The sequence below is a fragment of the Lontra canadensis genome, unplaced genomic scaffold (assembly GCF_010015895.1).
Source record: "Lontra canadensis isolate GAN:19392208 unplaced genomic scaffold, GSC_riverotter_1.0 scaffold45, whole genome shotgun sequence".
Lineage (NCBI taxonomy): Eukaryota > Metazoa > Chordata > Mammalia > Carnivora > Mustelidae > Lontra > Lontra canadensis.
This window is the reverse complement of record NW_022631039.1, coordinates 8333117-8346243: the sequence shown is the minus strand read 5'-3', so window position 1 is coordinate 8346243 and position 13127 is coordinate 8333117. Positions and strand designations below refer to the sequence as shown.

Below are 13127 nucleotides of genomic sequence, written 5' to 3'. Positions count from 1 at the left end.
CATTCGGTTATTTATTTGCCCGAGGCCTCAGAGCTAGCGTTTGATGGCACTGAGGCTAGGACTGGGCTGATACATCCCTCCTTCTTCAGCTTGAGCTCATGGAAAAAAAAAATTTTAAGATTTTATTTATTTGACAGAGGGAGAGAGAGATCACAAGTAGGCAGAGAAGCAGGGGGGAAGTAGGATCCCTGCTGAGCAGACAGCCAGATGCTGGGCCAGATCACAGGAGCCTGAGATCCTGACCGGAGATAAAGGCAGAGACCAACCCACTGAGCCACCCAGGCACCCCTAGCTCACGGAAATTTTTAACCACTCTTTAGGGTTGGGGGGGAAACAAAATGATGCCGCCTGTCTCCACCTTTACATATCCTGAATTTCTTTGTTAAGATGCATCTGTACTCTGCCTCTCTCCCTTCCTGGTAACAGGGGCTACCTCAGCCAGGTCCTAAAGGCCTCCCAAGTTCTGAGGTCCAGGAAGCAGCCTCCCACACACACCCCACACACCCCACCTCTCTCCCCTCTGGCAATACTCAGAACACAGCCCCGCTGCTCCGCCCCCAGATCCTCCTTCCTTCAGCGCTGACTTGCTACAAACTACTCAAAATTTATCTCTGGACTCTCCCCTTCCCACCAACTCAGAAGCTCAGCCTCAACTTGGGACTCCTCCGTGTCTGCAGGCCCTGGGACGTTGCTGGTCTCTGCAGAAATGTTTATTGGATGAATAAATAAAAATTCATTCACACTAAGGTGTGAATGTGAAAGGGCTGTTATGTATTTTAATGTTTCCTCTCCTGGGGGTAATAATAGCTCTTTAATGTATTTTCCAGCTTACAAATCTCCTTGTATTCCTTTGCTGCCCCCAACAACTTCATAGAGCAAGGTATGAGATGAGGCATTTCTCAGAGAGGTGGTGTGATTTACCCAAAGCCACACAGCGCCATCTGCAAAGATTTGCCATATAAAGTAACGTGCACAGGTTCGGGGGATTAGGGGTGGGGGATCCATTTTTCAGCCACTTAAGGGTAAAAGCCAGCTCCTCTTGCAGCTGATGTTCGGCAAAGGGATTTCCGAGGGAGGATTTCTCGGAACCTAAGACAAAGGTGAAGGGGCATTGAGGAGGGGGGCGCGGGGCCGTTGCCGCGGTGGTCCCAGTCAGAGGCCGATCCCCGGGGCACCCAGGACCTGGCGGGCGCCGCCGCGGAGTCAAAGGTTATTGGGAGGATGACTTGAGCCGCTGGGGCGGACTGGCGTTAAGCCTTGGAGCCCAGGCCATGAAACAAGGTCCGGGCGCCGGGGAGGCTCTAGGGATACGCGACCAGCTGCAGAAGAGCCAGCTCTGGCGCCCTCCCTGCACCTGGGGGGCTGCAGGAAGATGGGGCGCAGCCAGGGGAACACGCCCCCTGCTGGGCAGAGACTCGGATGGTAGGGCTCACGACTCTCCGAGCCCCTCCGCCCGGAAAGCGGCACCCCCTGCCGGCCTCGCCGCCTCACTGCACTCGGGGCCCCGCAGCCGCAGCCTCGCCCCGGCCCGACGCGGGGTGCGCACCCGGAGAGCGCCAGGCGCACACGGGGTACGCGCGGGGGTGCAGGTCCCGGGCTGCCACTGGGGGGCGCCGCTACGCGCTGCGCCCCGCTTCGCTCCGCCGGGGCCTCGGACACCGAACCGAATACCGCCCGGCCGGGCAGAGGCCGAGAGGCGACGAGGAGCGGCCGCCTCAAAGCGGGGACGGGCCGGCGGCAGGTCCCCCGCGCCCCGCGACCTTTCTCCGAGTCCCCCCGCTAGCTCGGCTGGCTCTGCGGCCCCCGCGCCTCCCAACCCAACCCCGCGGCGCAGCGCGGCGCGGCCGCTCCCACTCCGTCCTTGGAGGGTGTGGAAGGGTGGGTTTGGGGCCGGGGGCGGGTCTGGGGGCGGACCCGGAGGCGGGGCTGTCTCTGCGGCAGGGCCCAGCTCGGCTCCCCCCCGGTCTCTCTCTGTCTCTCCTCCTCCCTCCTCCTGCTCCGGGCGGAGCCCGGCATGGGGGGGCCGGCGCCCGGCAGGCCAGGTACGGTGATGTGGAAATTGGGGAGCCTTGGTGCGGGGAGGTGGGGTGGGGGGACAGGGAGTAGTGAGGATTGGCGGGGCGAGAGACGGAGAAACCCAGGGTAGCAGGACAAGGAGAAGGGGAGGGGTGCCCGGGAACCTGGGGCCCTTGGATGGAGAGGGGGATGAAGCCGCCAGGTTTGGAACAAACAGGGAAGGGAGAGGACGGCAGTGAGGAGGGGCGCCTAAGAGGAGAGGTGAGGCCGACGGCGGAAAGGAGAGTGTGTTTTGGGGGAGGGAAACCAGAGCAGGTCTGGAGGCCGCAGCTCAGAAGGTAGCTATGGGGCCAGATGGGAGACCCCCGGGTGGGATTGAGGGCAGGGACTGGAAGAGGGAAGCCGGGAGCCTCCCAGATCCTGGAGGAGGAAGAAGGGGATCTGGGCCATCATCGAGGGAGGTGGAGACTGTCACTGAGGGGCCGGGACGCAGGCATAGGGGTGGACGGAGGCCCGGGGCCCAGGCAAAGGACTGGAAGGGAAAACTGCCCGCAGGGAATGGAAATGGATGGATGGGTAGTATTGTAGATGCCCAACTCCGAGTGCCCCCCCCCCCCCCGCCTCTTCGCCAGCATCCCCACCCTGCCCTCATGACATCCCCAGCGTCAGGGCCCAAGAGGGTGTGGGGATTCTGACCATCTCCCCCTTCCCCAGTGGGGTACAATGTACGCAAGTAGGCCGTAGCAGAACTCCTTGTCTGTAGGTATGTCCAGCTCCCCATAGCCGGGGTGTGTGTGTGTGTGTGCTGTGGGTGTGTCGGGGGTGTTTATGTCTGTGTGTGTCTGCCTGTTCCTAGGTTGTGTTTACCCATCTGATCTGTGTCTGGTCCTCTGTCTGTAGATATGGGTCTGTGGCCTGGTGGTTTGTGTGTCTGAATGTGTATTTGTGTGGCTGTGAGGCTGCTGTGTATTTGTGGGGCCTGTCTGTGTGGTAGATCAGGATGTATTTACAGGATGGGAATCTGTGTCGAGCTGATCTCTCCGGGATGTGTATTTGTGGCTCTGAACACCTTTGTCAGGGTGTGTGACTCTGTACACATATCCTGTGTCTGTCTGTCTGTGGGTCCTAGAGGCGGTGTTGGGTTTTCTTTGCTTCCATCTGTTTTCCACTCTGAGGACCCAAGTCATATCTCCACTCCTTTCTCTCTCTCTTTCTCTCTCTCATTCATTCCTGGCCCCCACCCACCCCACATCTTTCTTTTTTTCCTTCCCATCTCCCCCTCCAAGTGGATCCGGGACCCAGGGAGGGCCGCCCCCCGGGCCTGGTGGCGCTGAGCAGGGCCCCCCAGCCCCCACCTCCTGCCCCACGACATGAACCTCCTCTACCGAAAAACCAAGCTGGAGTGGAGGCAGCACAAGGAGGAGGAGGCCAAGAGGAGGTAAGGCCGCGGTCCCAGATATCTGCCCTGTGGGCTGTCCCACCTCTGCTTCCCCAGTGGCTGGGCCACATCCTTCTGCCCTTCTTGGGTCCAACAGCCTGGTCAGGAGTCTGATCTGAGAGTCTGTGCTCAGTACAGAATTGCTGGGATTGCGTACACCCTGTCCCCACCCTGCTCCTGGCCCCTGGCTCCAGCCCTTGTCCTGGCCTCTTGTGGGGGGGGCCTTCCAGCTCGGGAGCACCCCGTTGGCTCTTCCCACCCCTGGAAGCCCAAGTCACTCCTTCCTGACTCACCTCTGGCCTGTAGTCTTCTCCTTCCTGTCAGTATGGGGTTGGCTCCAGGCTCCCCTGTCACCTGACCTTGGAAGGGGCAGGCCCCACTGCCCTCCTGGTCCAGGGACAGGGTCACTTGCGGGGTACCAGAGAAGATCCTTTTGGCCCTCTCCCCAGCTCCGCTGCTGGGGGAGGCAAGTGGCCAAGGGACAGGGTTGTGTGTGTGCGTGTGAGTGTCGTGGTGGGAGTCATGAAGGCTGGGCCCTGCAGAGGAGCCAGGCCTGGGGACCTCTCCCTGCTTGCCCTCTCCTTGCCCTCCCAGGGACCTGGATCCTGGCCTCTCTCCGCTCGCTCCCCTCTCTCTTCACTCCCATTGACAGCACAGCCTCTTGGAGCCTGAGTCAGAGCCACCTCCCTGCTCCCTTCTCCCTCCTTGAAACTGTGGAGTTTAATTCTTGTTGTTAATTAGATTAATCAGAGCTATGACTGCAGTGATCTCTCCCTAATGAAGGGTTAGTAGACAGGGCCTTAATGAGAGCCCACCCCGCAGTGGCTCTCCCCTCTCCCCTGCCAGCCGCCCCTCCCTTCACTCGCACAGAAGCTCAGGGACAGTGAGAGGGAATGGGGGTGAGCCTGGGAGGGTGACAGAGAAAGGACGGCACTGGCACCAAGGGAGAGGCAGAGCCAGAGGAAGGGAGGAAAAGGATCAGCAGAAGGAGGCCGCTCTGGCGATGCGGCTGTACAGCCCTCGGCCGGGAAGGGAGGCGCGGGTCGGTGTGGGAGCGAAGGCCGCGGGAGCCGGACATGCTGGGAGGCCAGAGGCCAGGTGTGGGCTGGCATGAGCGTGAGGAGCAGAGCCCTGGCGGCAGGTGTCTGTGCCCGGCGGGGCTGTGCTGCCTGTTTGCGTCTCTCTACCTATGCATGAAGCCATCTACACAAGGGCCCTGTGCCAGATATGCCCAGGCTGGGATCAGACAGCTCCAGGGACGCTCCCCTGCACACATACTCACCCCTTCGCTCATCCCTACTCGCCGTGCCTCCCCGATTTCCTTGTCTGTTTTAAAGCCTAGGGATTCTGCCAGAAGTTTCTACTTTGCTGTCCTAGACCTTCAGGCAGCTTCCCATCCCCACCCCAGGCCCCTTCCTCCTCCTCCTCCTCCTGGGAAGGCACAGGGCTGCACACCCCTCTGAGGGTAGAGGAGGGGGAGGCCCAGGCCTGAGGCCCAGCCTCTGTTCCATCTTGGCCTTCTCTCCCCAGCTCCAGTAAAGAGGTGGCTCCTGCAGGCCCCGCAGGGTCCGGGGCCGGCCCGGGGCCTGGGGTCCGGGTGCGGGACATCGCCTCGCTGCGCCGCTCCCTCAGGATGGGCTTCATGACGATGCCAGCTTCCCAGGAGCACACCCCCCACCCCTGCCGCAGCGCCATGGCCCCACGCTCACTCTCCTGCCATTCAGTGGGCAGCATGGACACTGTTGGGGGTGGACCTGGGGGGGGAGGCGGGGGTCTCACCGAGGACAGCAGTGCCCGAAGACCCCCTGCCAAGCCCCGGAGACATCCCAGCACCAAGCTCAGCATGGCAGGGTCGGGGGTAGAGATGCCCCCCAGCAAGAAAGCAGGTGAGACACCCCCAACCCTCCCCAGGAGCTGGGAGGATCCATTCCAGGCCAAGAGAGGCCTACGGGGGAAGGTTCATTCAGGGAAGAACTAAGGAAATGGAAGGTTCCATTCTCAGTGGGAGTGGTGGGGGGGTGGTTTCTTTTTGGAAGGGCCTGAGATGAACCATTCAAGGGCAGGGGAAGCTCCCTGAAAAGTCCTTTCCAGGGGAAGGGGTGGCCTTGAAGGGACAGGAGGGCGGGACAGAATTCACGGTGGGAGCTGCGGATTCTGGGGAGTTCATCAGAAGGACTGAGAGCAGGCTGGTAGAAAGGGAACCCACCGTGCTTTAAGTTGAGGGGTGTGGGGAAAATAAAAGACACAGATATGCCCTTGCAGCTGAGTTAAGAGATCAGAAGGGGTCTGCCCGTCTCCTATCCGCACTAAGAGCCCGGTTTATCTTCCTCCTTCCCGTTCTGTCCAGGCTCACAGAAGCCAACCCCAGAGGGCCGAGAGTCCAGCCGGAAGGTTCCGCCACAGAAGCCCCGGAGAAGCCCGAACACCCAGCTCTCTGTCTCCTTCGATGAGTCCTGTCCCCCAGCCCCTACTCCTCGTGGGGGGAATCTGCCCCTTCAGCGCCTCAGTAGGGGGTCCTGCGTAGCTGGGGACCCTGAGGTGGGTGCCCAGGAAGAGGAGCCTGTGTACATTGAGATGGTGGGGGATGTCTTCAGGGGAGGAGGACGAAGTGGAGGGGGCCTGACTGGGCCCCCTCTTGGGGGTAGGGGCCCAACCCCTCCAGCGGGCGCTGACTCGGACTCAGAGGAGAGCGAGGCCATATATGAGGAGATGAAGTACCCACTGCCCGAGGAGGCAGGGGAAGGCCGGCCCAACGGGGCCCCCCCATTGACCGCAAGCTCCTCGCCACACCAGCCTCCCGCCCTGCAGCCCCACGCCCACCGCCGGCCAGCTTCAGCCCTCCCGAGCCGGAGGGATGGGACACCTACCAAGACCACTCCTTGTGAAATCCCCCCGCCCTTCCCCAACCTCCTCCAGCACCGTCCTCCGCTCCTGGCCTTCCCCCAAGCCAAGGCTGCTTCCCGAACCCCTGGCGATGGGGTCTCGAGGCTACCAGTCCTCTGCCACTCGAAGGAGCCAACGGGCTCCACCCCAGCTCCCCAAGTGCCTGCCCGGGAGCGGGAGACGCCTCCCCCACCGCCTCCGCCTCCTGCTGCCAACCTGCTGCTGCTGGGACCCTCGGGCCGGGCCCGGAGCCACTCAACACCGTTGCCACCCCAGGGCTCTGGCCAGCCCCGGGGGGAGCGGGAGCTCCCCAACTCCCACAGCATGATCTGCCCCAAGGTGGCAGGGGTGCCGGCAGCCCCTCCTACCCCGGCCGCCTTGCTCCCTGGCCCCCCCAAGGACAAGGCTGTGTCTTACACCATGGTGTACTCGGCAGTCAAGGTGACCACGCACTCCGTCCTGCCAGCTGGTCCACCCCTAGGTGTTGGGGAACCAAAGACTGAGAAGGAGATCTCGGTCCTCCACGGAATGCTGTGCACCAGCTCGAGGCCCCCAGTGCCTGGGAAGTCCAGCCCCCACAGCGGGGCCATGGGCGCGGCAGCTGGGGTCCTCCACCATCGGGGCTGCCTGGCCTCCCCACACAGCCTTCCCGACCCGACTGCGGGCCCCCTGACTCCCCTATGGACCTACCCGGCTGCAGCAGCTGGGCTCAAGAGACCCCCTGCCTATGAGAGCCTCAAGGCCGGGGGGGTGCTGAATAAGGGCTGTGGAATGGGGGCCCCATCCCCCATGGTCAAGATCCAGCTGCAGGAGCAAGGGACCGACGGCGGTGCCTTTGCCAGCATCTCCTGCGCCCATGTCATCGCCAGTGCAGGGACACCAGAGGAGGAGGAAGAGGAGATGGGCGCCACGACATTTGGGGCAGGCTGGGCTCTGCAGAGGAAGGTCCTGTATGGAGGGAGAAAAGCAAAAGAGCTGGACAGTGAGTGAGGGGTGGGAATTTGGGGGTGGGGGAACTGGGGATGCTTGTGATGATCTTGAGGAAGTGTTGGGAGGGCTTGTCTGGAAGCCACAACCCATTGTCCTGAAGTGGGAAGTTTTCAAGGAGACTGGAGAATAAGGGCACGAAACAGGCTGAGGGGCCAGGGTCCCCCGTGTGTGTGCTGGACGGGCAGGAAGACCTACGATGGGGAGAGGCTAGAATCTGGCCCCAAGGGTAATCACCTCCTGCCCCGTCCTGCTCTACTCCCTGCCCTTCCCTTTGCTAGGCTGCAGGGGTGTGTGTGTGAGTGTGCGCACACTAGGAGCTAAACACAGCTGCCTCCCAGCTGTTGCCATGGCAACCCATCCAGACAGGAGGGAGAGGAGAGGGAGGCCCCTACCGTTGCCTGGCAACGCAATGCTCTGCAAGGCCTCCTCTCGGAGCTGAGCTTAGTTCCCTAGCAGCCCTTCCCCCAACACCCCCCCTCCCGGCTCAGGATTTGGGATCTCCCCCCTCTGTGTTTCAGAGGGTCGTCACTGCGGCCCTATGGGGCCGGAGAGGCTGTGGAGCTGAAGCTGGGGTAGGGGAGACCCCTGTGACCACAGAAAAGGGTTTGGTGGTAGCAAATACTTGTCTCAGGCCAGGGATGGCACCGATGGGTAGAAAGGAAAGTGGCAGTATTGGGGTCCCTCCTGTGTGTGTGTTGGGGGGGGAATGTGAAATAGGTTCCCTCCTTTCTCTGCTGTGACTCGCGGAAGGGCAGTCACTTTTGGTCCACGTGTATCGCAGTGGGTGTAGCTGGGGGGACAGCAAGACCCTTCCCGTGGACAGGCACTAAGCTCTCCTTCTTATCCCAGCAGAGGTCGAGGATGGTGGCCGGGCCTGGAATGGCAGTGCCGAGGGTCCAGGCAAGGTGGAGCGTGAGGAGCGGGGCCCCATGGCATCAGGGATCCCAGTGAGGAGTCAGGGGGCAGAGGGCCTGCTGGCCAGGATCCACTATGGAGGGGACCGAGGAGGGAGTCGCACAGCGCTGCCTGTACCCTGCCAGACGTTTCCTGCTTGCCACCGCAATGGAGGTGACACTCCACCCTGGGTCCTTACAAAGATGGGGCTGGAAGGGGAGAGATCTCCCAGGGTCCATGTCGTGGGCCCTCCATTCTGACAACGACGTCGCTATCCCCTTGCTTCCCCTGCTGAGTCAGGGGTAGCCTGGAGGGGGCTGTGGGAGGGGAACCTGGAGGCCCCTACCCTCGTCACTTCTCATCTGTCCACCTCAGACTTCACAGGAGGCTACCGCCTGGGACGCTCAGCCTCCACATCTGGAGTCCGGCAGGCCGCGCTCCACACCCCCCGACCCTGCAGCCAGCCTAGGGATGCCCCAAGCCAGGTGAGGGGAAGACCACGTTAGGTTTTCTTTTATTTGCGAAGGAGCAGGTGGGGAAGAAGGTCTGGGTGTGGAAAGAAAAGTAGGAGGTCAAGCTCCAGGCAGGGTTGGGGCGGGGGCTGGCACTGCCGAGTAGGCCCCCCTCAGGGTGGGGGCTGGGGTTGATCCTGGGAGGGGCTGTATTCCATGGGGACAGCCAGACATCTGCCACCACTAGCCCGCCATGGGCCTTCGTGCATTTAGAAAATGGGGGTACCAATTCGAAAAGTGCGTTCTACTGGGAAGATAGTTCTTTAAAGGGGTGCCCATTCCTTAGGGTGAGACAGGCCCAGCCTGGCACTAGGGCACCCACTAGGTGCAAGAGGTGGGTTTCTGTCCCTGTCCCCCCACCGGAACACACACTCTCAGCCAGGGGGAGAGTACTTGCTTCTGGGGGAAGACATTGGTCTTTGCGGTGGGGGACAGGGCCTGGTCGCTCTGAGGTCCTTGACCTTCCCCCCCCTTTTGCTTCCTCCCCTCGTCGCGGGCCGGCGGGCGGGAGGAAGGGGCACAGACCCAGCCCGCGCTGCCGCTGCCGCTGCCGCTGCCCCTGCCGCCTCAGCCCGCCCGCGAGCGCGATGGCAAGCTGCTGGAGGTGATCGAGCGCAAGCGCTGCGTGTGCAAGGAGATCAAGGCCCGCCACCGCCCCGACCGAGGTCTCTGCAAGCAGGAGAGCATGCCCATCCTCCCCAGCTGGCGGCGGGGGCCCGAGCCCCGCAAGTCCGGCACCCCGCCCTGCCGCCGGCAGCACACCGTCCTCTGGGACACTGCCATCTGAGGAAGCCGGGAGGCCGGGGCACCGGACTGGGGAGCGGGGCGGGGGTGCCCGGCTCTCCGGGAGACCTGCCTTGAAAGAGGGACACTTGAAGGACCAGGTGAGAGAAAGCCAGGGAGAACCCCCAGCCTTGCACCCTAACAACCGCCACCCCCCCGGAGACGGGGGAGTCTGCCAGGCCCGTGGGGCACGGCCCCCCCTGCCCCACCCGCATCCCCTGAAATTTGGGGAGGAGGGTTTGAGGTTGGGAGTGAGGCCCTCCGCTGCTCTCCACGCTGGGCGAGGCAGACTCCTCCTCCTGAGAGGGCAAAGGCCAATCCCGGAGGTCAGCATGGGGGAGGAGGAAAGGGAAGGGAGGAAGGGGGGGCGGGTCAGGTGAAGGACGGGGCTAGCGAGTGTGAGGTAGAGGGGCTCTTTTATAGAGCCGGGAGTGGGGAGGGGGTATTTATTTCGTTATTTATTTTAGTTGGGAGGGCAGTTCTGGCCTCTTTTGACCTACTCCTGGGCAGGGAGTAGGCAGTGGCGGGCAATTAAAGAGAACCAAGTTCGCGATCTCCCCAAGCCTGAAGCTGGCACAGCCACACCGACCCTGACCATGGGGATTGGTGTGGATTGGGGAGCCAAGCAAGAGGAGGGAGGGGTCCCAGCGAGCTGAGGGCCGCAGACTCATTTACAGTATTTTACCACGGCCAGAATTTGGTAGTGAGTGTGGCCTGCTGTGTAACAGGCATCTTACTTAGCTCTGGGGTGAGGGGGTAGCAGGGATGGGCGGGATGATGGGGAAGGAGGGAAATTTTAGCGGGTGGGGGGTGGGCGGGGTATTTATTTAAATTTAAAAAAAAATCAGAAGAGATGTCAGGAACTTTTTTTTAATTCCTTTCTTTTCAGAATAATATATTAAAAGACTAATGATCCTAGAACTGGCTTCTTAGAGTTCAGTGTGCTCTGCTTTTCTTACACCTGTTTCTTTTCCCTCTTGGCCGGTGGTTGGTGGGAGTTGGAGGTGGTGGTGCAAGGGAGGGGTGAGTGGCTGTGGCAGGTACTGGGGAGAGGTGGAGTTGGAGGTAAGTCTGGGAATGCCAACTGAGTGAGCTTCCTTGTGCTTGGGAATGCACCCGTGCAGGAGCATTCAGACCGAAGCCTGCCCTTAGGCAGCCTGTAGTCCACTCAGGGATGAGACATCTGGGACAACACCAGGTGTTGCTACAGCAGTAAGGGGGTTGTAGGAATCATCTAAGAAAGCTTTCTAGAAAGTGAGCCTAAAAGGACAGGTGAAGTTTGGATGAGCAGGGAGAGGAGGGAAGAGTCCCAAGGGCACACACAGTATGATTGTCTGCAGAACAGAAGATGGGGGTAGGGCAGGAAATGTGTTTAAATAATGCAAAGGGCAATGAGTCAACCGCAAATGATGCTGGTTCAGAGAGATGGGCATCAAAGCAAGATTCTGATCCTCAGGAAGCAATAACCAAGGAGGATAAAAAAGTGTCTGGGAGAATGGAGGGCAAGGGACAGTTTGCAAGACGGAGCTGGAAGAACATCCAGGGAATGAAGGAGCTGAATGGGGCATCCTAGAAGCCCAATTTTAGAACTCCTGTGACTGGGGAAATGATTACTTTGACAGAGCAAAGCTAGTGGGGTAAGAGGGATTTTGAGGGAAGAGCACTGAATTGGAAGCAGTGGTTAATACCCAGGTTGAAAGGTTTGTTACCAGCTAGAACAGACTTTTCAGAAAGTGTGGTGGATGATACAAGAAACGTTGCTAGCAATCTGAAGAACATTTTATGGTTTTTTTTTTAAGATTTTATTTTTAATCTACACCCAATATGGGGCTCGAACTCACAACCCAGAGATAAAGACTCGCACGCTCTATGGACTGAGCCAGCCAGCCAGGTGCCCCAAGAATTTTTTTTTTCAAACTTCAGTAGTTTTCTATTTATTTTCATTCCTATTAGATAAATTAAAACCAGCACATCAAAGTATTCATTATTCCTTGGATATTATTGTACAAGATAAAGCTAAATTTATTTTTAGTTATTTTAAAGAAAAATGTCAAATAATGGTGCAGGTATTATATACAGAATATGGAAAATTATGACAGCAATATGACAGTTTTTAGAATTTGGGAAACACCAAGTTAGAAATGAGAGTTTGGGAGAGATGAGAAGTTGGGAAAAGATTAAAAGACTCTGGACATTAGGAATCATCAACCTAGAACTAATACTCCAGGCCTAGACTGAATTGTATAAAGGAGAATTGGATAAAAGATGCATTAAGAACAAAATATGAACAAGAAATAGCTTTCTACATTTTAATATTTTTAATTGAGATATATCAACATATAACATTGTATTAGTTTCAGGCGTCCAACATAATGATTTGATGTATGTATATATTGTGAAATGATTGTCACAGTAAGTGCAGTTAACATCCATCCCCACACATAGCTACAGTTTCTTTCCTTGTGATGAGAACTTTTAAGATCAACCCTCTTAGCAACTTTCAAATGTTATTGTTAACTATAGTCACTATGGTATACATTACTACTCTAGGACTTATTTATCTGATAACTGGAAGTTTGTACCTTGAACCACCTTCACGAATTTTGCCCATGCCACAACCCCATTTCTGACAACCACCAACCTGTTCTCCATGTCTGTGAGTTTTTTGTTGTTTTAGTTTCCGCATATAAGTGAGATCATAGAATATTTGCCTTTCTGTCTGACTTATTTCACTTAGCACAATGCCTCAGTGTTGTCACAAATGGCACAATTTCTGAAACCTTTTTAATAATTAGAAAATTACCGGAAGTAAATATCCTGCTTATAAGAGTAACAGGAATCCTAAAATACTTCAAGTAACTTTAATAATGTATAGGACTTATATTTGGTCAATCAATAAAACTAAAGTCCTCTGAGTTAAACCAGGATTATTTGCATAAGCAGAGTAATAACTTGTTTGTAGATAAGAAGGCCATAATATAAAAGATAAGCAGTTTTCCCTGAAACCATAAATTTGATGCAGTCTCTAAATTCCAAAAGGATGAGTTAGGAAACTTGACAAAATAATGCAAAAGTTCATCCAGAATGATAATGAGAAAAACCAGAACATTCTGAAACAGATGAGTAACGGGGAGACCTAGCCTACCAATATTAAAAGTTGAAACAAAAGAACAGTGTGCTGGGATTGGCACAGGACTGGCACATCCATCAGAATAGAATCCAGAAATAGCTCCAAATGCACATGGGAATTTGGCATGGATATGATAAAGGTGGTTATTTTAAGGGGAAAACAATTATTCAATGGTGGTTTCTTCATTAGCTCCTTAAGGGAGAGTGTGGGAAGCTGGATTTCTATTTCATTCGTTATGCCAAAAGATTTAAATGTAGAAACAAAAACATTAAAAGCGAAAAATGGGTGAACATTCTTTTAACCTTGGGATGGAGAAAGTCTTTCTAAAATGACATGCAAACCAGAAACAGACTGAAACACTTCTAAGTTTGATCATGTTCTCAACTAAAATGTCTATATGGCAAACTCAAACTATGAACATTAAACTAGGAAAATATTTTTTTAGATTCTATTTTTAAGTGATCTCTACACCCAAGGTGGG

The 13127-nt window shown here is 57.1% G+C and overlaps 1 protein-coding gene across 3 annotated transcripts; it reads left to right on the top strand.

Annotated features, from left to right (window-relative positions):
- Nucleotides 1–1575: 1575 nt before the first annotated feature.
- On the top strand, nucleotides 1576–9667 carry NYAP1 (neuronal tyrosine phosphorylated phosphoinositide-3-kinase adaptor 1). 3 transcript variants are annotated; one of them, XM_032872566.1, is made up of 7 exons: nucleotides 1576–2042; nucleotides 3303–3454; nucleotides 4985–5340; nucleotides 5802–7319; nucleotides 8177–8395; nucleotides 8597–8706; nucleotides 9257–9667. In XM_032872566.1, exons 2-7 carry the CDS (start codon nucleotides 3387–3389, stop codon nucleotides 9518–9520), a joined length of 2535 nt encoding a protein of 844 aa, XP_032728457.1. In that variant the 5' UTR covers nucleotides 1576–2042; nucleotides 3303–3386; the 3' UTR covers nucleotides 9521–9667. The 3 variants fall into 3 exon arrangements, with proteins under 3 accessions (XP_032728457.1, XP_032728459.1, XP_032728458.1); XM_032872568.1 differs by having other exon boundaries at nucleotides 1579–2042; nucleotides 8180–8395; XM_032872567.1 differs by lacking the exon at nucleotides 1576–2042 and adding an exon at nucleotides 2646–2779.
- Nucleotides 9668–13127: the final 3460 nt, after the last annotated feature.

Bases quoted from the DNA above. Each gene is read 5' to 3' on its own strand.
- NYAP1 (XM_032872566.1), top strand. From the start codon at position 3,387: ATGAACCTCCTCTACCGAAAAACCAAGCTGGAGTGGAGGCAGCACAAG. The intron at 3,455-4,984 runs GTAAGGCCGCGG...TTCTCTCCCCAG, and splicing joins GAGGAGGAGGCCAAGAGGAG to CTCCAGTAAAGAGGTGGCTC. The intron at 8,707-9,256 runs GTGAGGGGAAGA...GAAGGGGCACAG, and splicing joins CTAGGGATGCCCCAAGCCAG to ACCCAGCCCGCGCTGCCGCT.